Source organism: Engystomops pustulosus, unplaced genomic scaffold (genome assembly GCF_040894005.1).
Source record: "Engystomops pustulosus unplaced genomic scaffold, aEngPut4.maternal MAT_SCAFFOLD_137, whole genome shotgun sequence".
NCBI classification, from domain to species: Eukaryota; Metazoa; Chordata; class Amphibia; order Anura; family Leptodactylidae; genus Engystomops; species Engystomops pustulosus.
This window is the reverse complement of record NW_027285017.1, coordinates 266,005-291,190: the sequence shown is the minus strand read 5'-3', so window position 1 is coordinate 291,190 and position 25,186 is coordinate 266,005. Positions and strand designations below refer to the sequence as shown.

Here is a 25,186-nt window from a genome sequence, read left to right as displayed (position 1 = left end):
GCAGGGGGGGTGCGGAGCCTCCACATAGGGGGCGTCCTCTCCCCGCACACATGTCCTACAAACTTCCCAAAACTTGTGTCTGCTCCAGGAATGCGCTCGCGCTGCTCCGGTTATTGTCAGAACATTCCGTAAACTTGTAAATGTGTCATCCGTAGGGGAGAAGTTTTATACATTTTTTATGAGGTCGGGGCCGGTATTAAATAATTAGCGCAGAGCGGAATATTGTAAATTTAGGAAATTCTGGAATCATGGAAGGATTTATCCCGGAGCTGAGAGCTGGGAAGACGAGCGGCTGCCGGGCGGCGCTGATCCTCCTCCTGCTGCTGCCCATGGACACGGTAAGGACAAGGCCACCGCTTCACGTTTTACCTCTACCGATTTTATATATTTTGTAAAAAAAAATTCCTACTTTTTAAAATTTAATTTCCAAATTTATCCCTAAAAAAATTTGGAATTTGTTATAAATCCGGCGAATGTTTGACATTTGAATCGTTTCTCATCGTTTTTTCGATTCTGTGTGTTGTGTTTTTTAATCATTTAGGATTATTTTAACTATAATAAAAAAAAACTTATTTTTGACTTATTGGTTAAGAATTTTTTTTAATTTCAAAAACAGCGAAAATGTTTTTTATTTAATTTTTTTCCGAATCTTTTTTTTTTTTTTAGCTTTTTGCACATTATTTGTGTTATGGCTTAAAATTACTTTTTATTCAAGTTTTTATCTTTTGTTTTATGATTTTTCTCACTTTTTTTTTTTTTACTACACCTTTGATTTATTACCGGTCAAAAATTAGATTTTTTTTTAATTTGACAAAGTTTCCATTATTTTTAATTTTATCTTTATTTATTTATTTTTTTGTATACTTTAGATTTTTTTTGTGTTCTCTCTGATGTAACTCATTACATGGGGGGGTTATTGGATAATTTACCATATATACTCGAGTATAAGCCTAGGTTTTCAGCACAAAAAAATGTACTGAAAACCCAAACTCGGCTTATACTCAAGTAAAAAAAAATATAGGTTTTATCAGATTTTTGTGGTAAAATTAGGGGCCTCGGCTTATACTTGGGTCGGCTTATATTCGAGTATATACGTACATTTATTAGCTGTTAAACATAAACCTGCCCAGACTTCATAGACAGATCTAATTAACATTCCGAACATTTTTTCCTTTTATAAATTGGGATGAAATAAAGATTTTTTTTTAAATGATTTTTAATTAAATAAAATTATTTTTTTTACTTCTATTATATTTACTAGCAGTAAATTAGAATATGATTTTTTTTTTCACCAAGTGACCTGGACATTGGACACTTGACTTATATTTGGTGTCATTCCAAAAAAATTATTTTTTTGAAAAAAATGTATCAACCGTAAACATTTAGGGTAAAATAATTTACTGCTGATTTATTTTGCTATTATGTAACATTTATATATAAAATTACCTTGTAAAGTATTAAAGGGGGTGATAAAAAAATATTAAGTTGAATAAATTCATATTATTCTATGTCATTATTATTTTTTTTTTTATTATATTTATTATTTTTATTTTTAATTATTATTTAGATTTTTTTGGAAATGTACATTTTTTATAGATTTTTTTTCCCCTGTGATGTCTGCCGGTGCCATGAGGCGCGAGCTTTGTGTGGATGTCGGAGATGTTTGGGTTTTTCGTGTCTGGGGATGATTCATGAGCTGCTGACATTTGCCATATGGAAGATTTTTTTTTACTGTTTTCTTCTTCAGATGTTACTTGGGCCCTGCAGACGTTTTTTTTCGACGTAGGTAAATCCTGCAGATGTTTCATCCAATGAGCCAAGTTCTCGTCTGGAGAAAAAATTTTTTCCCAAAAACATGAATCCAATAATAATAATAAGGATAATTAATCAAAGATGACTTTTTTTATTACGAGAATATAATTTTTATTTAATTTTTATAAGTTTTTCCATGAATAGTATTTGTTTTATTTAATTGAGTTGTAATTTTTTTTTTTGCGGTTTTTGCTGTAGAGTTTTTCTATCATTTTTTTCCATCCAGTTCATGACCTTGAGGGGGGGGTTGTAAGGTCGCGGGGCCCTCGTTTACACATCTCAGGGCCTGGACTGATGATATTTTATGAGTAATTTGGGGAATATTTCGGGGCCTCGGTGGTGGAGAACATGACAGGTTCTCAGGACGCACCTTCTCAGTAGAAAGGATTCCCTGGAATTTCTTGGCAACCGTGGAAAAGAGGGGAAGCCTCCTGGACGCACGCGGATGACGGGACCAGGGACATTCTGTGAGTTTTGAGAACATTATAGGCCTCGTTTATCAGGAGTGTCCTGGTTGTCCATAGCAACCAATCACAGCTCAGCTTTCATGCCTTAAGTTGCCTGGTAAATGTGAGAGCTGAGATGTGATTGGTTTATGTGGGCAGGTTTGATAATTTAGGCCCAGCATATTTGGTTTAGGACAATAATGGCCTCTCTGTGATCAACTCTGATCCTCCTGGTGACTCAAACATCTTCTCCAGTGTAGTAACCTCCCCAGGATATCCTAAAATGGGGCCCATGCAGTGCATGGAGTCCAATGGAGATCTGTTCCCATCTCATCCCTAAATCCTTCATTGGGGCCTCCCCCACCACCAGCAGGGACCGTCATGGGCCTAGAGAAGCCACAAACTCCCCTCTGCCCTGTTCTAGGTCATTGCCCATAGGGGCCCTTCCGTCTGTATAGAAAATGTACATGAACTCAAAGAACTGTGAAAGATTGGGTTCTGTGTAGATGCTCCTGTTATTTTGTAATTAAAGTAACAAGATCTCCCCTTAAAGGGATCTATCAACATATGTGATAATGCAGACTCTAACAAGTATTGTCCCTGGAGAGATGTGTGATCATACCTCACACTGCTGTGCTCTGTGCTCTCTGCAGCCAGTGTTATGTATTGTCCCTGTAGAGATGCGTAATCAGACCTCACACTGCTGTGCTCTGTGCTCTCTGCAGCCAGTGTTATGTACTGTCCCTGGAGAGATGTGTAATCAGACCTCACACTGCTGTGCTCTGTGCTCTCTGCAGCCAGTGTTATGTATTGTCCCTGGAGAGATGTGTAATCAGACCTCACACTGCTTTGCTCTGTGCTCTCTGCAGCCAGTGTTATGTATGGTCCCTGGAGAGATGTGTAATCAGACCTCACACTGCTGTGCTCTGTGCTCCCTGCAGCCAGTGCTATGTATTGTCCCTGGAGAGATGTGTAATCAGACCTCACACTGCTGTGCTCTGTGCTCCCTGCAGCCAGTGTTATGTATTGTCCCTGGAGAGATGTGTAATCAGACCTCACACTGCTGTGCTCTGTGCTCCCTGCAGCCAGTGGTATGTATTGTCCCTGGAGAGATGTGTAATCATACCTCACACTGCTGTGCTCTGTGTTCTCTGCAGCCAGTGTTATGTATTGTCCATGGAGAGATGTGTAATCAGACCTCACACTGCTGTGCTCTGTGCTCTCTGCAGCCAGTGTTATGTAATGTCCCTGGGGAGATGTGTAATCAGACCTCACACTGCTGTACTCTGTGCTCTCTGCAGCCAGTGTTATGTATTGTCCCTGGAGAGATGTGTAATCAGACCTCACACTGCTGTGCTCTGTGCTCTCTGCAGCCAGTGTTATGTATTGTCTCTGGAGAGATGCGTAATCAGACCTCACACTGCTGTGCTCTGTGCTCTCTGCGGCCAGTGTTATGTATTGTCCCTGGAGAGATGTGTAATCAGACCTCACACTGCTGTGCTCTGTGCTCTCTGCAGCCAGTGTTATGTATTGTCCCTGGAGAGATGTGTAATCAGACCTCACACTGCTGTGCTCTGTGCTCTCTGCAGCCAGTGCTATGTATTGTCACTGGAGAGATGTGTAATCAGACCTCACACTGCTGTGCTCTGTGCTTTCTGCAGCCAGTGTTATGTATTGTCCCTGGAGAGATGTGTAATCACACCTCACACTGCTGTGCTCTGTGCTCTCTGCAGCCAGTGTTATGTATTATCCTGGAGAGATGTGTAATCAGACCTCACACTGCTGTGCTCTGTCCTTTTGGGTTTTCTATTCCGGGATTGTAGCTTCTCCAAGTGCACTGAGGATGCGTCCTCACACTGCTGTGCTCTGTTCAGAACATGTCCTGTCATTTTGACTTTGGGAGATGAGCCAAGGGCGAAGATGGCAGTGGCTTAGTTTTTCCCAGTGTATAGGTGTATATAGTCTGTATCCAGTGACACGTCTCACATGTGTGTGACCGGCCCGGACTTACTAGAAAGGGTTAACCTCATTCTGTGATTAGGGTGTAATTGTGACAAAGTACCAGCAGTGATCAGGTACCAGGCCGGCGCTGCCTCTTACCTTATAAAGATATCTGGATAGGGATGACTACAGCCGTATAGGAGAGCGCAGATCCTCTCCCGCCTGCATTCCTAACTGTGATATATTACACCCCTTCCATCATCCCCAACCTCCCCCCTCCCCGAAATATGAAAAATACTAAATGACAAGAAACCATGAATCTTCCTCTACAGAGCAAACTGCGCCAATTACTGCCAACATTACAAACACATTTCATAGAAATCCAGCACCTGCCCCCGGAGGAGGATTAACCCATAGAAGATTGTACAAATATAACTATAATACTGCCCCCTATGTACATGAATATAACTACTATAATACTGCCCCCTATGTACAGGAATATAACTACTATAATACTGCCCCCTATGTACAGGAATATAACTACTATAATACTGCCCCCTATGTACAGGGATATAACTACTATAATACTGCCCCCTATGTACAGGAATATAACTACTATAATACTGCCCCCTATGTACAGGAATATAACTACTATAATACTGCCCCCTATGTACAGGGATATAACTACTATAATACTGCCCCTATGTACAAGAATATAACTACTATAATACTGCCCCTATGTACAAGAATATAACTACTATAATACTGCCCCCTATATACAGGAATAAAACTACTATAATACTGCCCCCTATGTACAAGAAAATAACTACTATAATACTGCCCCCTATGTACAAGAATATAACTACTATAATACTACCCCCTATGTACAGGAATATAACTACTATAATACTGCCTCCTATGTACAGGAATATAACTACTATAATACTGCTCCCTATTTACAGGAATATAACTACTATAATACTGCCCCCTATGTACAGGAATATAACTACTATAATACTGCCCCCTATGTACAGGAATATAACTGCTATAATACTGCTCCCTATGTACAGGAATATAACTACTATAATACCGCACCCTATGTACAAGAATATAACTACTATAATACTGCCCCCTATGTACAGGAATATAACTGCTATAATACTGCTCCCTATGTACAGGAATATAACTACTATAATACTGCCCCCTATGTACAGGAATATAACTACTATAATACTGCCCCCTATGTACAGGAATATAACTACTATAATACTGCCCCCTATGTACAGGAATATAACTACTATAATACTGCCCCCTATGTACAGGAATATAACTACTATAATACTGCCCCCTATGTACAAGGATATAACTACTATAATACTGCCCCCTATGTACAGGGATATAACTACTATAATACTGCCCCCTATGTACAAGAATATAACTACTATAATACTGCCCCCTATGTACAGGAATATAACTACTATAATACTGCCCCCTATGTACAGGGATATAACTACTAAAATACTGCCCCCTATGTACAAGAATATAACTACTATAATACTGCCCCCTATGTACAGGAATATAACTACTATAACACTATCCCCTATGTACAGGGATATAACTACTATAATACTGCCCCCTATGTACAGGAATATAACTACTATAATACTGCCCCCTATGTACAGGGATATAACTACTAAAATACTGCCCCCTATGTACAAGAATATAACTACTATAATACTGCCCCCTATGTACAGGAATATAACTACTATAATACTGCCCCCTATGTACAAGAATATAACTACTGTAATACTGCCCCCTATGTACAGGAATATAACTACTATAATACTGCTCCCTATGTACAGGAATATAACTACTATAATACTGCCCCCTATGTACAAGAATATAACTACTATAACACTGACCCCTATGTACAAGAATATAACTACTGTAATACTGCCCACTATGTACAGGAATATAACTACTATAATACTGCTCCCTATGTACAGGAATATAACTACTATAATACTGCCCTCTATGTACAAGAATATAACTACTATAACACTGCCCCCTATGTACAGAATATAACTACTATAATACTGCCCCTATGTACAGGAATATAACTACTATAATACTGCCCCCTATGTACAGGAATATAACTACTATAATACTGCCCCCTATGTACAAGAATATAACTACTATAATACTGCCCCCTATGTACAGGAATATAACTACTATAATACTGCCCCCTATGTACAGGAATATAACTACTATAATACCGCCCCCTATGTGCAAGAATATAACTACTATAATGCTGCCTCCTATGTACAGGAATATAACTACTATAATACTGCCCCCTATGTACAGGAATATAACTACTATAATACTACCCCCTATGTACAGGAATATAACTACTATAATACTGCCTCCTATGTACAGGAATATAACTACTATAATGCTGCCTCCTATGTACAGGAATATAACTACTATAATACTGCCCCCTATGTACAGGAATATAACTACTATAATACTACCCCCTATGTACAGGAATATAACTACTATAATACTGCCCCTATGTACAGGAATATAACTACTATAATACTGCCCCCTATGTACAGGAATATAACTACTATAATACTGCCCCCTATGTACAGGAATATAACTACTATAATACTGCCCCTATGTACAGGAATATAACTACTATAATACTGCCCCCTATGTACAGGAATATAACTACTATAATACTACCCCCTATGTACAGGAATATAACTACTATAATGCTGCCTCCTATGTACAGGGATATAACTACTATAATACTGCCCCCTATGTAAGAGAATATAACTACTATAATACTGCCCCTTATGTACAGGAATATAACTACTATAATACTGCCCCCTATGTACAAGAATATAACTACTATAATATAGCCTCCTATGTACAGGGATATAACTACTATAATACTGCCCCCTATGTAAGAGAATATAACTACTATAATACTGCCCCCTATGTACAGATATATAACTACTATAATACTGCCCCCTATGTACAAGAATATAACTACTATAATACTGCCCCCTATGTACAGGAATATAACTACTATAATACTGCCCCCTATGTACAGGAATATGACTACTATAATACTGCCCCTATGTACAGGAATATAACTACTATAATACTGCCCCCTATGTACAGGAATATAGCTACTATAATACTGCCCCCTATGTACAAGAATATAACTACTATAATACTGCCCCCTATGTACAGGGATATAACTACTATAATACTGCCCCCTATGTAAGAGAATATAACTACTATAATACTGCCCCCTATGTACAAGAATATAACTACTATAATACTGCCCCCTATGTACAGGAATATAACTACTATAATACTGCCCTCTATGTACAGGAATATAACTACTATAATACTGCCCCCTATGTACAGGAATATAACTACTATAATACTGTCCCTATGTACAGGAATATAACTACTATAATACTGCCCCCTATGTACAGGAATATAACTACTATAATACTGCCCCCTATGTACAGGAATATAACTACTATAATACTGCCCCCTATGTACAAGAATATAACTACTATAATACTGCCTCCTATGTACAGGAATATAACTACTATAATACTGCCCCCTATGTAGAGGAATATAACTACTATAATACCGCCCCCTATGTACAAGAATATAACTACTATAATACTGCCTCCTATGTACAGGAATATAACTACTATAATACTGCCTCCTATGTACAGGAATATAACTACTATAATACTGCCCCTATGTACAGGAATATAACTACTATAATACTGCCCCCTATGTACAGGGATATAACTACTAAAATACTGCCCCCTATGTACAAGAATATAACTACTATAATACTGCCCCCTATGTACAGGAATATAACTACTATAATACTGCCCCCTATGTACAAGAATATAACTACTATAACACTGACCCCTATGTACAAGAATATAACTACTGTAATACTGCCCCCTATGTACAGGAATATAACTACTATAATACTGCTCCCTATGTACAGGAATATAACTACTATAATACTGCCCTCTATGTACAAGAATATAACTACTATAACACTGCCCCCTATGTACAGAATATAACTACTATAATACTGCCCCTATGTACAGGAATATAACTACTATAATACTGCCCCCTATGTACAGGAATATAACTACTATAATACTGCCCCCTATGTACAAGAATATAACTACTATAATACTGCCCCCTATGTACAGGAATATAACTACTATAATACTGCCCCCTATGTACAGGAATATAACTAATATAATACCGCCCCCTATGTGCAAGAATATAACTACTATAATGCTGCCTCCTATGTACAGGAATATAACTACTATAATACTGCCCCCTATGTACAGGAATATAACTACTATAATACTACCCCCTATGTACAGGAATATAACTACTATAATACTGCCTCCTATGTACAGGAATATAACTACTATAATGCTGCCTCCTATGTACAGGAATATAACTACTATAATACTGCCCCCTATGTACAGGAATATAACTACTATAATACTACCCCCTATGTACAGGAATATAACTACTATAATACTGCCCCTATGTACAGGAATATAACTACTATAATACTGCCCCCTATGTACAGGAATATAACTACTATAATACTGCCCCCTATGTACAGGAATATAACTACTATAATACTGCCCCTATGTACAGGAATATAACTACTATAATACTGCCCCCTATGTACAGGAATATAACTACTATAATACTACCCCCTATGTACAGGAATATAACTACTATAATATAGCCTCCTATGTACAGGGATATAACTACTATAATACTGCCCCCTATGTAAGAGAATATAACTACTATAATACTGCCCCCTATGTACAGATATATAGCTACTATAATACTGCCCCCTATGTACAAGAATATAACTACTATAATACTGCCCCCTATGTACAGGAATATAACTACTATAATACTGCCCCCTATGTACAGGAATATGACTACTATAATACTGCCCCTATGTACAGGAATATAACTACTATAATACTGCCCCCTATGTACAGGAATATAGCTACTATAATACTGCCCCCTATGTACAAGAATATAACTACTATAATACTGCCCCCTATGTACAGGGATATAACTACTATAATACTGCCCCCTATGTAAGAGAATATAACTACTAAAATACTGCCCCCTATGTACAAGAATATAACTACTATAATACTGCCCCCTATGTACAGGAATATAACTACTATAATACTGCCCTCTATGTACAGGAATATAACTACTATAATACTGCCCCCTATGTACAGGAATATAACTACTATAATACTGTCCCTATGTACAGGAATATAACTACTATAATACTGCCCCCTATGTACAGGAATATAACTACTATAATACTGCCCCCTATGTACAGGAATATAACTACTATAATACTGCCCCCTATGTACAAGAATATAACTACTATAATACTGCCCCTATGTACAGGAATATAACTACTATAATACTGCCCCCTATGTAGAGGAATATAACTACTATAATACCGCCCCCTATGTACAAGAATATAACTACTATAATACTGCCTCCTATGTACAGGAATATAACTACTATAATACTGCCTCCTATGTACAGGAATATAACTACTATAATACTGCCCCTATGTACAGGAATATAACTACTATAATACTGCCCCCTATGTACAAGAATATAACTACTTTAATACTGCCCCCTATGTACAGGAATATAACTACTATAATACTGCCCCCTATGTACAGGAATATAACTACTATAATACTGCCCCCTATGTACAGGAATATAACTACTATAATACTGCCCCTATGTACAGGAATATAACTACTATAATACTGCCCCCTATGTACAGGAATATAACTACTATAATACTGCCCCTATGTACAGGAATATAACTACTATAATACTGCCCCCTATGTACAAGAATATAACTACTATAATACTGCCCCCTATGTACAGGAATATAACTACTATAATACTGCCCCATATGTACAAGAATATAACTACTATAATACTGCCCCCTATGTACAGGAATATAACTACTATAATACTGCCCCCTATGTACAGGAATATAACTACTATAATACTGTCCCTATGTACAGGAATATAACTACTATAATACTGTCCCTATGTACAGGAATATAACTACTATAATCCTGCCCCCTATGTACAGGAATATAACTACTATAATACTGCCCCCTATGTACAGGAATATAACTACTATAATACTGCCCCCTATGTACAAGAATATAACTACTATAATACTGCCCCCTATGTACAGGAATATAACTACTATAATACTGCCCCCTATGTACAGGAATATAACTACTATAATACTGCCCCCTATGTACAAGAATATAACTACTATAATACTGCCCCCTATGTACAGGAATATATAACTACTATAATACTGCCCCCTATGTACAAGAATATAACTACTATAATACTGCCCCCTATGTACAGGAATATAACTACTATAATACTGCCCCCTATGTACCAGAATATAACTACTATAATACTGCCCCCTATGTACAGGAATATAACTACTATAATACTGCCCCTATGTACAGGAATATAACTACTATAATACTGCCCCCTATGTACAGGAATATAACTACTATAATACTGCCCCCTATGTACAAGAATATAACTGCTATAATACTGCCTCCTATGTACAGGAATATAACTACTATAATACTGCCCCCTATGTACAAGAATATAACTACTATAATAATGCCCCCTATGTAAGAGAATATAACTACTATAATACTGCCCCCTATGTACAGGAATATAACTACTATAATACTGCCCTCTATGTACAGGAATATAACTACTATAATACTGCCCCCTATGTACAGGGATATAACTACTATAATACTGCCCCCTATGTAAGAGAATATAACTACTATAATACTGCCCCCTATGTACAGATATATAACTACTATAATACTGCCCCCTATGTACAAGAATATAACTACTATAATACTGCCCCCTATGTACAGGAATATAACTACTATAATACTGCCCCCTATGTACAGGAATATAACTACTATAATACTGCCCCATATGTACAAGAATATAACTACTATAATACTGCCTCCTATGTACAGGAATATAACTACTATAATACTGTCCCTATGTACAGGAATATAACTACTATAATCCTGCCCCCTATGTACAGGAATATAACTACTATAATACTGCCCCCTATGTACAGGAATATAACTACTATAATACTGCCCCCTATGTACAAGAATATAACTACTATAATACTGCCCCCTATGTACAGGAATATATAACTACTATAATACTGCCCCCTATGTACAAGAATATAACTACTATAATACTGCCCCCTATGTACAGGAATATATAACTACTATAATACTGCCCCCTATGTACCAGAATATAACTACTATAATACTGCCCCCTATGTACAGGAATATAACTACTATAATACTGCCCCTATGTACAGGAATATAACTACTATAATACTGCCCCTATGTACAGGAATATAACTACTATAATACTGCCCCCTATGTACAAGAATATAACTACTATAATACCGCCCCCTATGTAAGAGAATATAACTACTATAATACTGCCCCCTATGTACAGGAATATAACTACTATAATACTGCCCTCTATGTACAGGAATATAACTACTATAATACTGCCCCCTATGTACAGGGATATAACTACTATAATACTGCCCCCTATGTAAGAGAATATAACTACTATAATACTGCCCCCTATGTACAGGAATATAACTACTATAATACTGCCCCCTATGTACAAGAATATAACTACTATAATACTGCCCCCTATGTACAAGAATATAACTACTATAATACTGCCCCTATGTACAGGAATATAACTACTATAATACTGCCCCCTATGTATAGGGATATAACTACTATAATACTGCCCCCGATGTACAAGAATATAACTACTATAATACTGCCCCCTATGTACAGGAATATAACTACTATAATACTGCCCCCTATGTACAGGAATATAACTACTATAATACTGCCCCCTATGTACAAGAATATAACTACTATAATACTTCTCCCTATGTACAAGAATATAACTACTATAATACTGCCCCCTATGTACAGGAATATAACTACTATAATACTACCCCCGATGTACAGGAATATAACTACTATAATACTGCCCCCTATGTACAGGAGTATAACTACTATAATACTGCCCCCTATGTACAGGAATATAACTACTATAATACTGCCCCCTATGTACAAGAATATAACTACTATAATACTGCCCCCTATGTACAGGAATATAACTACTATAATACTGCCCCCTATGTACAGGAATATAACTACTATAATACTGCTCCCCTATGTACAAGAATATAACTACTATAATACTGCTCCCTATGTGTCAGATGAGATGTGTTAGCTCCTCCTATGTGTCAGATGAGATGTGTTAGCTCCTCCTATGTGTCAGATGAGATGTGTTAGCTCCTCCTATGTGTCAGATGAAATGTGTTAGCTCCTCCTATGTGTCAGATGAGATGTGTTAGCTCCTCCTATGTGTCAGATGAGATGTGTTAGCTCCTCCTATGTGTCAGATGAGATGTTAGCTCCTCCTATGTGTCAGATGAGATGTGTTAGCTCCTCCTATGTGTCAGATGAGATGTGTTAGCTCCTCCTATGTGTCAGATGAGATGTGTTACTGCCCCCTATGTGTCAGATGAGATGTGTTTGCTCCCCCTATGTATCAGATGAGATGTGTTAGCTCCTCCTATGTGTCAGATGAGATGTGTTAGCTCCCCCTATGTGTCAGATGAGATGTGTTAGCTCCTCCTATGTGTCAGATGAGATGTGTTAGCTCCCCCTATGTGTCAGATGAGATGTGTTAGCGCCCCCTATGTGTCAGATGAGATGTGTTAGCTCCTCCTATGTGTCAGATGAGATGTGTTAGCTCATCCTATGTGTCAGATGAGATGTGTTTCTGCCCCCTATGTGTCAGATGAGATGTGTTAGCGCCTCCTATGTGTCAGATGAGATGTGTTTCTGCCCCCTATGTGTCAGATGAGATGTGTTAGCTCCTCCTATGTGTCAGATGAGATGTGTTTCTGCCCCCTATGTGTCAGATGAGATGTGTTAGCGCCTCCTATGTGTCAGATGAGATGTGTTACTGCCCCCTATATGTCAGATGAGATGTGTTAGCTCCTCCTATGTGTCAGATGAGATGTGTTACTGCCCCCTATGTGTCAGATGAGATGTGTTAGCTCCTCCTATGTGTCAGATGAGATGTGTTAGCTCCTCCTATGTGTCAGATGAGATGTGTTAGCTCCTCCTATGTGTCAGATGAGATGTGTTAGTTCCTCCTATGTGTCAGATGAGTTGTGTTAGCTCCTCCTATGTGTCAGATGAGATGTGTTAGCTCCTCCTATGTGTCAGATGAGATGTGTTAGCTCCTCCTATGTGTCAGATGAGATGTGTTAGCTCCTCCTATGTGTCAGATGAGATGTGTTAGCTCCTCCTATGTGTCAGATGAGATGTGTTAGCTCCTCCTGTGTCAGATAAGATGTGTTAGCTCCTCCTATGTGTCAGATGAGATGTGTTAGCTCCTCCTATGTGTCAGATGAGATGTGTTAGCTCCTCCTATGTGTCAGATGAGATGTGTTAGCTCCTCCTATGTGTCAGATGAGATGTGTTAGCTTCTCCTATGTGTCAGATGAGATGTGTTAGCTCCTCCTATGTGTCAGATGAAATGTGTTACTGCCCCCTATGTGTCAGATGAGATGTGTTAGCTCCCCCTATGTGTCAGATGAGATGTGTTAGCTCCTCCTATGTGTCAGATGAGATGTGTTAGCCCCTCCTATGTGTCAGATGAGATGTGTTAGCGCCTCCTATGTGTCAGATGAGATGTGTTAGCTCCTCCTATGTGTCAGATGAGATGTGTTAGCGCCCCCTATGTGTCAGATGAGATGTGTTAGTGCCCCCTATGTGTCAGATGAGATGTGTTAGCTCCCCCTATGTGTCAGATGAGATGTGTTACTGCCCCCTATGTGTCAGATGAGATGTGTTAGCGCCCCCTATGTGTCAGATGAGATGTGTTAGCGCCCCCTATGTGTCAGATGAGATGTGTTAGCTCCCCCTATGTGTCAGATGAGATGCGGTAGCTCCTCCTATGTGTCAGATGAGATGTGTTAGCGCCTCCTATGTGTCAGATGAGATGTGTTAGCTCCTCCTATGTGTCAGATGAGATGTGTTAGCTCCTCCTATGTGTCAGATGAGATGTGTTGGCTCCCCCTATGTGTCAGATGAGATGTGTTAGCTCCCCCTGTGTCAGATGAGATGTGTTAGCTCCTCCTATGTGTCAGATGAGATGTGTTAGCTCCTCCTATGTGTCAGATGAGATGTGTTAGCTCCTCCTATGTGTCAGATGAGATGTGTTAGCGCCTCCTATGTGTCAGATGAGATGTGTTAGCTCCTCCTATGTGTCAGATGAGATGCGGTAGCTCCTCCTATGTGTCAGATGAGATGTGTTAGCTCCTCCTATGTGTCAGATGAGATGTGTTAGCTCCTCCTATGTGTCAGATGAGATGTGTTAGCGCCCCCTATGTGTCAGATGAGATGTGTTAGCTCCTCCTATGTGTCAGATGGGATGTGTTAGCTCCTCCTATGTGTCAGATGAGATGTGTTAGCTCCTCCTATGTGTCAGATGAGATGTGTTAGCTCCTCCTATGTGTCAGATGAGATGTGTTAGCGCCTCCTATGTGTCAGATGAGATGTGTTAGCTCCTCCTATGTGTCAGATGAGATGTGTTAGCTCCTCCTATGTGTCAGATGAGATGTGTTAGCTCCTCCTATGTGTCAGATGAGATGTGTTAGCGCCTCCTATGTGTCAGATGAGATGTGTTAGCTCCTCCTATGTGTCAGATGAGATGTGTTAGCGGCTCCTATGTGTCAGATGAGATGTGTTAGCGCCTCCTATGTGTCAGATGAGATGTGTTAGCGCCTCCTATGTGTCAGATGAGATGTGTTAGCGCCTCATATGTGTCAGATGAGATGTGTTAGCTCCTCCTATGTGTCAGATGAGATGTGTTAGTGCCCTTTTTGTGTCAGATGGGATGTGTTAGCTCCTCCTATGTGTCAGATGAGATGTGTTAGCGCCTCCTATGTGTCAGATGAGATGTGTTAGCGCCTCCTTTGTGTCAGATGGGATGTGTTAGCCCCTCCTATGTGTCAGATGGGATGTGTTAGCTCCTCCTATGTGTCAGATGAGATGTGTTAGCGCCTCCTATGTGTCAGATGGGATGTGTTAGCCCCTCCTATGTGTCAGATGAGATGTGTTAGCGCCCCCTATGTGTCAGATGAGATGTGTTAGCGCCCCCTATGTGTCAGATGAGATGTGTTAGCTCCTCCTATGTGTCAGATGAGATGTGTTAGCGCCCCCTATGTGTCAGATGAGATGTGTTAGCGCCCCCTATGTGTCAGATGAGATGTGTTAGCTCCTCCTATGTGTCAGATGAGATGTGTTAGCTCCTCCTATGTGTCAGATGAGATGTGTTAGCGCCCCCTATGTGTCAGATGAGATGTGTTAGCGCCCCCTATGTGTCAGATGAGATGTGTTAGCTCCTCCTATGTGTCAGATGAGATGTGTTAGCTCCTCCTATGTGTCAGATGAGATGTGTTAGCTCCTCCTATGTGTCAGATGAGATGTGTTAGCTCCTCCTATGTGTCAGATGAGATGTGTTAGCGCCCCCTATGTGTCAGATGAGATGTGTTAGCGCCCCCTATGTGTCAGATGAGATGTGTTAGCTCCTCCTATGTGTCAGATGAGATGTGTTAGCTCCTCCTATGTGTCAGATGAGATGTGTTAGCTCCTCCTATGTGTCAGATGTGTTGGTGCCTCTGTGTTTATGTCGGTGTCTCTCTAGTAATAATAACGTTATAATAACTTGACCTCTGAGCTCCGGGCTGTCAGGTGTCATCTCATCAGCCCGGGGGCGGCACGTACACGGTTGTTGGTGGGGAGTCGGGGGTTTAGTCTTTTTGATGGTCTTCGTTGTTGGGTTGGTGTCACTCGGGTCTCGTCAGTTGTCACAGATAATTCCTATGGATTTTCCTTGCTGTTGGGTCAATGGACATTTCATCATCGTTATTGGTCCGGGTCATTTCCCACACTGTATCCTGGTCCTAGTCTTTGTCTTCTCTCTTCTGCCCAGGTGCTCCTCTCTTCTTCTTCTTCTTCCTTATTCGGATCCCTGTGGGTCCCTTTTGTATTCAATGATATTCTTGACCCAGTCGTTTATCATGGTTCTCATTCCTCATCCTACCTGCGACAGAACTGGTCAAGGTCCAGTAGTTGAAGACTTCACCGAGAGACTGGCAACATCTATAGGTCAGAAGCCATGGACAGAACCCATAGGTCCATAGTATAGTCCTATGTCTATACTGGCTACTATATGGCCCCTATATTGGCTAATGTGAAGGCACTGTTAGTATATTCGCTATAGTGGAATTATTATGACTATTCTAGCTACTTTTGGGGCACAGTTACTATAGTGTTATAATAGGGGCATTGTTACATTGGTGCCTACAATGGGATCACTGTTACTGTATGACTACTGTGGGGAACTCTTACTATATTGGGTACAGTGTTGGTACCATTACTATATTGACTTCTATGGGAGCATTGTTACTATAGTGGCTACTATTAGGACATTCTTACTCTCTTGGCTACTATAAGGGCAATGGTTTTATAATGGATCCTGTTGGGGCACCATTACTACATTGGCTACTGTGAGGCCACTGATATCATCGTGGCTACTGTAGGGACACCGTTACTATATTGGCTACTGTGAGGGCACTGTTATTATAGTGGCTACTGTGGGGGCACTGTTATTATAGTGGCTACTGTGGGGGCACTGTTATTATAGTGGCTACTGTTGGGGCACCATTACTACATTGGCTACTGTGAGGCCACTGATATCATCGTGGCTACTGTAGGGACACCGTTACTATATTGGCTACTGTGAGGGCACTGTTATTATAGTGGCTACTGTGGGGGCACTGTTATTATAGTGGCTACTGTGGGGGCACTGTTATTATAGTGGCTACTGTGGGGACACCGTTACTATACTGGCTACTGTGGGGCACTGTTATTATAGTGGCTACTGTGGGGGCACTGTTATTATAGTGGCTACTGTGGGGACACCGTTACTATACTAGCTACTGTGCGGCCACTGATATCATAGTGGCTACTGTGGGGACACCGTTACTCTATTGGCTACTGTGGGGGCACTGTTATTATAGTGGCTACTGTGGGACTCCTTTACTATGTTGGCTACTGTGGGGGCACTGTTATTATAGTGGCTACTGTGGGACTCCTTTACTGTATTGGCTTCCGTGGAAGCATTGTTACTGTATTGACTACTGTTACAACATTGTTACTCTATTGACTCCTGGGGTGCACTGGTATTTAAGTGGCAACTGTGGGGGATCCGTTACTATATTGGCTACTGTGGGGGTATAATAGTGATCTTGATGGGGGCAGCAGAACACTATTAAGTTTTTGTTAACAAGGTGCTAAAATTTTTTGCTGCTAATTCTGCAGAGATGATTTGTAGCTGGAAGGAGCTGACATGGTGGACAGGTAGGAAAAGAAGAACTCAAAGACGTCATCTGTCACCAGATTTTCCGTTAGTGCTGGTATTACCCATGAGGTCATAATCCTGCAGCATCCCCTGTGCTGTTACTCTCTGTTATCTTCTATTAGGGGGGGGGGCTACATGGAGACCGTCTAATAGTACATCAGATGTATCATCCAGCATCAGACACTGTGATAAATCTGGTGCGGTATAAGGCTGTCTGACTCACTCTGCTTGGTTCTGGTCCTGTATCTATGTAGTAGACTTTGTTCTGGTAACTTACACTCACCGGCCACTTTATTAGGTCCACCATGCTAGTAACGGGTTGGACCCCCTTTTGCCTTCAGAACTGCCTCAATTCTTCGTGGCATAGATACAACAAGGTGCTGGAAGCTCCTCAGAGATTTTGCTCCATAGTGACATGATGGCATCACACAGTTGCCGCAGATTTGTCGGCTGCACATCCATGATGCGAATCTCCCGTTCCACCACATCCCAAAGATGCTCTATTGGATTGAGATCTGGTGACTGTGGAGCCATTTGTGTCCAGTGACCTCATTGTCATGTTCAAGAAACCAGTCTGAGATGATTCCAGCTTTATGACATGGCGCATTATCCTGCTGAAAGTAGCCATCAGATGTTACAGGGTACATTGTGCTCATAAAGGGATGGACATGGGCAGCAACAATACTCAGGTAGGCTGTGGCGTTGTACCAAGGGGCCCAAAGACACCATGACACCACCACCACCAGCCTGAGCCGCTGATACAAGGCAGGATGGATCCATGACACCACCACCACCAGCCTGACCCGCTGATACAAGGCAGGATGGATCCATGACACCACCACCACCAGCCTGAGCCGCTGATACAAGGCAGGATGGATCCATGACACCACCACCACCAGCCTGAGCCGCTGATACAAGGCAGGATGGATCCATGACACCAGCACCACCAGCCTGAGCCGCTGATACAAGGCAGGATGGATCCATGACACCACCACCACCAGCCTGAGCCGCTGATACAAGGCAGGATGGATCCATGACACCACCACCACCAGCCTGAGCCGCTGATACAAGGCAGGATGGATCCATGACACCACCACCACCAGCCTGAGCCGCTGATACAAGGCAGGATGGATCCATGACACCACCACCACCAGCCTGACCCGCTGATACAAGGCAGGATGGATCCATGACACCCCCACCACCAGCCTGAGCCGCTGATACAAGGCAGGATGGATCCATGACACCAGCACCACCAGCCTGAGCCGCTGATACAAGGCAGGATGGATCCATGACACCAGCACCACCAGCCTGAGCCGCTGATACAAGGCAGGATGGATCCATGACACCACCACCACCAGCCTGAGCCGCTGATACAAGGCAGGATGGATCCATGACACCACCACCAGCCTGAGCCGCTGATACAAGGCAGGATGGATCCATGACACCACCACCACCAGCCTGAGCCGCTGATACAAGGCAGGATGGACCCATGACACCACCACCAGCCTGAGCCGCTGATACAAGGCAGGATGGATCCATGACACCACCACCACCAGCCTGAGCCGCTGATACAAGGCAGGATGGATCCATGACACCACCACCACCAGCCTGAGCCGCTGATACAAGGCAGGATGGATCCATGACACCAGCACCACCAGCCTGAGCCGCTGATACAAGGCAGGATGGATCCATGACACCACCACCACCAGCCTGAGCCGCTGATACAAGGCAGGATGGATCCATGACACCACCACCCCCAGCCTGACCCGCTGATACAAGGCAGGATGGATCCATGACACCACCACCAGCCTGAGCCGCTGATACAAGGCAGGATGGATCCATGACACCACCACCACCAGCCTGAGCCGCTGATACAAGGCAGGATGGATCCATGACACCAGCACCACCAGCCTGAGCCGCTGATACAAGGCAGGATGGATCCATGACACCACCACCACCAGCCTGAGCCGCTGATACAAGGCAGGATGGATCCATGACACCACCACCACCAGCCTGAGCCGCTGATACAAGGCAGGATGGATCCATGACACCACCACCACCAGCCTGACCCGCTGATACAAGGCAGGATGGATCCATGACACCACCACCCCCAGCCTGAGCCGCTGATACAAGGCAGGATGGATCCATGACACCACCACCACCAGCCTGACCCGCTGATACAAGGCAGGATGGATCCATGACACCAGCACCACCAGCCTGAGCCGCTGATACAAGGCAGGATGGATCCATGACACCACCACCACCAGCCTGAGCCGCTGATACAAGGCAGGATGGATCCATGACACCAGCACCACCAGCCTGAGCCGCTGATACAAGGCAGGATGGATCCATGACACCAGCACCACCAGCCTGAGCCGCTGATACAAGGCAGGATGGATCCATGACACCACCACCACCAGCCTGAGCCGCTGATACAAGGCAGGATGGATCCATGACACCAGCACCACCAGCCTGAGCCGCTGATACAAGGCAGGATGGATCCATGACACCACCAGCCTGAGCCGCTGATACAAGGCAGGATGGATCCATGACACCACCACCACCAGCCTGAGCCGCTGATACAAGGCAGGATGGATCCATGACACCACCACCACCAGCCTGACCCGCTGATACAAGGCAGGATGGATCCATGACACCACCACCACCAGCCTGAGCCGCTGATACAAGGCAGGATGGATCCATGACACCACCACCACCAGCCTGAGCCGCTGATACAAGGCAGGATGGATCCATGACACCACCACCACCAGCCTGAGCCGCTGATACAAGGCAGGATGGATCCATGACACCACCAGCACCAGCCTGAGCCGCTGATACAAGGCAGGATGGATCCATGACACCAGCACCACCAGCCTGAGCCGCTGATACAAGGCAGGATGGATCCATGACACCACCACCACCAGCCTGAGCCGCTGATACAAGGCAGGATGGATCCATGACACCACCACCACCAGCCTGAGCCGCTGATACAAGGCAGGATGGATCCATGACACCAGCACCACCAGCCTGACCCGCTGATACAAGGCAGGATGGATCCATGACACCACCACCACCAGCCTGAGCCGCTGATACAAGGCAGGATGGATCCATGACACCACCACCACCAGCCTGAGCCGCTGATACATGGCAGGATGGATCCATGACACCACCACCACCAGCCTGACCCGCTGATACAAGGCAGGATGGATCCATGACACCACCACCACCAGCCTGAGCCGCTGATACAAGGCAGGATGGATCCATGACACCACCACCACCAGCCTGACCCGCTGATACAAGGCAGGATGGATCCATGACACCACCACCACCAGCCTGAGCCGCTGATACAAGGCAGGATGGATCCATGACACCACCACCACCAGCCTGACCCGCTGATACAAGGCAGGATGGATCCATGACACCACCACCCCCAGCCTGACCCGCTGATACAAGGCAGGATGGATCCATGACACCACCACCACCAGCCTGACCCGCTGATACAAGGCAGGATGGATCCATGACACCAGCACCACCAGCCTGAGCCGCTGATACAAGGCAGGATGGATCCATGACACCACCACCACCAGCCTGACCCGCTGATACAAGGCAGGATGGATCCATGACACCACCACCACCAGCCTGAGCCGCTGATACAAGGCAGGATGGATCCATGACACCACCACCACCAGCCTGAGCCGCTGATACAAGGCAGGATGGATCCATGACACCACCACCACCAGCCTGAGCCGCTGATACAAGGCAGGATGGATCCATGACACCACCACCACCAGCCTGAGCCGCTGATACAAGGCAGGATGGATCCATGACACCAGCACCACCAGCCTGACCCGCTGATACAAGGCAGGATGGATCCATGACACCACCACCAGCCTGAGCCGCTGATACAAGGCAGGATGGATCCATGACACCAGCACCACCAGCCTGAGCCGCTGATACAAGGCAGGATGGATCCATGACACCAGCACCACCAGCCTGAGCCGCTGATACAAGGCAGGATGGATCCATGACACCACCACCACCAGCCTGAGCCGCTGATACAAGGCAGGATGGATCCATGACACCACCACCACCACCAGCCTGAGCCGCTGATACAAGGCAGGATGGATCCATGACACCACCACCACCAGCCTGACCCGCTGATACAAGGCAGGATGGATCCATGACACCACCACCACCAGCCTGAGCCGCTGATACAAGGCAGGATGGATCCATGACACCACCACCACCAGCCTGAGCCGCTGATACAAGGCAGGATGGATCCATGACACCAGCACCACCAGCCTGAGCCGCTGATACAAGGCAGGATGGATCCATGACACCACCACCACCAGCCTGAGCCGCTGATACAAGGCAGGATGGATCCATGACACCACCACCACCAGCCTGAGCCGCTGATACAAGGCAGGATGGATCCATGACACCACCACCACCAGCCTGAGCCGCTGATACAAGGCAGGATGGATCCATGACACCACCACCACCAGCCTGACCCGCTGATACAAGGCAGGATGGATCCATGACACCACCACCACCAGCCTGAGCCGCTGATACAAGGCAGGATGGATCCATGACACCACCACCACCAGCCTGAGCCGCTGATACAAGGCAGGATGGATCCATGACACCACCAGCACCAGCCTGAGCCGCTGATACAAGGCAGGATGGATCCATGACACCACCAGCCTGAGCCGCTGATACAAGGCAGGATGGATCCATGACACCACCACCACCAGCCTGACCCGCTGATACAAGGCAGGATGGATCCATGACACCACCACCACCAGCCTGAGCCGCTGATACAAGGCATGATGGATCCATGACACCAGCACCACCAGCCTGAGCCGCTGATACAAGGCAGGATGGATCCATGACACCAGCACCACCAGCCTGACCCGCTGATACAAGGCAGGATGGATCCATGACACCAGCACCACCAGCCTGAGCCGCTGATACAAGGCAGGATGGATCCATGACACCACCACCACCAGCCTGAGCCGCTGATACAAGGCAGGATGGATCCATGACACCAGCACCACCAGCCTGACCCGCTGATACAGGGCAGGATGGATCCATGACACCACCACCACCAGCCTGAGCCGCTGATACAAGGCAGGATGGATCGCGCTTTCATGTTGTTGTACCAAATTCTGACCCTACCATCCGAATGTCGCAGCAGAAATCGAGACTCATCAGACCAGGCAACGGTTTTCCAATCTTCTACTGTCCAATTTCCATGAGCTTGTGCAAATTGTAGCCTCAGTTTCCTGTTCTTAGCTGAAAGGAGTGGCACCTGGTGTGGTCTTCTGCTGCTGTAGCCCATCTGCCTCAAAGTTGGACGTACTGTGCGTTCAGAGATGCTCTTCTGCCTACCTTGGTTATAACGGGTGGCGATTTGAGTCACTGTTGCCTTTCTATCAACTCGAACCAGTCTGCCCATTCTCCTCTGACCTCTGGCATCAACAAGGCATTTCCGCCCACAGAACTGCCGCTCACTGGATGTGTTTTCTTTTTCGGACCGTTCTCTGTAAACCCTAGAGATGGTTGTGCGTGAAAATCCCAGTAGATCAGCAGTTTCTGAAATACTCAGACCAGCCCTTCTGGCACCAACAACCATGCCACGTTCACAGGCCACAAATCACCTTTCTTCCCCATACTGATGCTCGGGAGAACTGCAGGAGATTGTCTTGACCATGTCTACATGCCTAAATGCAATGAGTTGCCGCCATGTGATTGGCTGATTAGAAATTAAGTGTTAACGAGCAGTTGGACAGGTGTACCTAATAAAGTGGCCAGTGAGTGTATATATTTGGTAACTTTGGTTATCTATGTAGTAGTCTTCTGTTGCCGTGTCTATTTAGTAAGCTTGATTCCAGTGCTCTGGTTACATATCTGTGTAGTATTCTTGGTTCTGGAAACACTTCTATGAAGTAATCTTGGTTCTGGACCTGTCTCTATGTAGTAGGCTTGGTTCTGGTCCTGTATCTGTAAGGCAAGCTTGGTTCCAGTGCTGTTTCTATGTCGTTATCCTGGTTCCCAATATAATATGTTTAGTTATGTTACAAGTTTTGTTAAAATACTATTGGATACCATTGGAAAGGCCACATCTACAGCCAAGGGCCGGTGATAGTCTTAAACTTCTACGACTCCACATTGTATACATAAATTTGGAAACTAATGGGTGGGACACACTATATTTGCCAGTCAGGGGCCCAGTAAACCCTAGTGGTGGTCCTGCTCTGGAGCCCATAGTTGTGTTAGAGGCTGCGTCCACCAGTTGATCTCTTGGTACTCTTGGCCAGTCCAATCCGATAAGTATTTGTAGGGCCCCTTCTCCTTCCACCCCTAAGAACTAGACCCTAGAACTAAGAACTAGACCCTAGAACTAAGAATTAGACCCTAGAACGAAGAAGAACTAGACCCTAGAACGAAGAAGAACTAGACCCTAGAACGAAGAAGAACTAGACCCTAGAACGAAGAAGAACTAGACCCTAGAACGAAGAAGAACTAGACCCTAGAACGAAGAAGAACTAGACCCTAGAACGAAGAAGAACTAGACCCTAGAACGAAGAAGAACTAGACCCTAGAACGAAGAAGAACTAGACCCTAGAACGAAGAAGAACTAGACCCTAGAACGAAGAAGAACTAGACCCTAGAACGAAGAAGAACTAGACCCTAGAACGAAGAAGAACTAGACCCTAGAACGAAGAAGAACTAGACCCTAGAACGAAGAAGAACTAGACCCTAGAACGAAGAAGAACTAGACCCTAGAACGAAGAAGAACTAGACCCTAGAACGAAGAAGAACTAGACCCTAGAACGAAGAAGAACTAGACCCTAGAACGAAGAAGAACTAGACCCTAGAACGAAGAAGAACTAGACCCTAGAACGAAGAAGAACTAGACCCTAGAACGAAAAAGAACTAGACCCTAGAACGAGGAAGAACTAGACCCTAGAACGAGGAAGAACTAGACCCTAGAACGAGGAAGAACTAGACCCTAGAACGAAGAAGAACTAGACCCTAGAACGAAGAAGAACTAGACCCTAGAACGAAGAAGAACTAGACCCTAGAACGAAGAAGAACTAGACCCTAGAACGAAGAAGAACTAGACCCTAGAACGAAGAACTAGACCCTAGAACGAAGAACTGCTGACACACGTAGCCATTTTCACTGACACACGGCTGCCTGAGAGTTAAGTTTCAACCTACATGACCAGGTGCAGGCTGAGAGATTGCACTGAGCTTCCGGCACTCCTCCCTCCTCCTCCTCCCCCG

At 43.8% G+C, this 25,186-nt stretch overlaps 1 protein-coding gene across 1 annotated transcript in view; it reads left to right on the top strand.

Moving 5' to 3' along the window:
- Positions 1–220: 220 nt before the first annotated feature.
- The window catches only part of GLP2R (glucagon like peptide 2 receptor), a 74,609-nt gene continuing 49,643 nt past the window's right edge, over positions 221–25,186 (top strand). Inside the window, exon 1 of the mRNA XM_072131760.1 lies at positions 221–338. Coding sequence (XP_071987861.1) covers positions 249–338 — 90 coding nt within the window. The 5' untranslated portion in view covers positions 221–248. The remainder of the gene's footprint in view (positions 339–25,186) is intronic.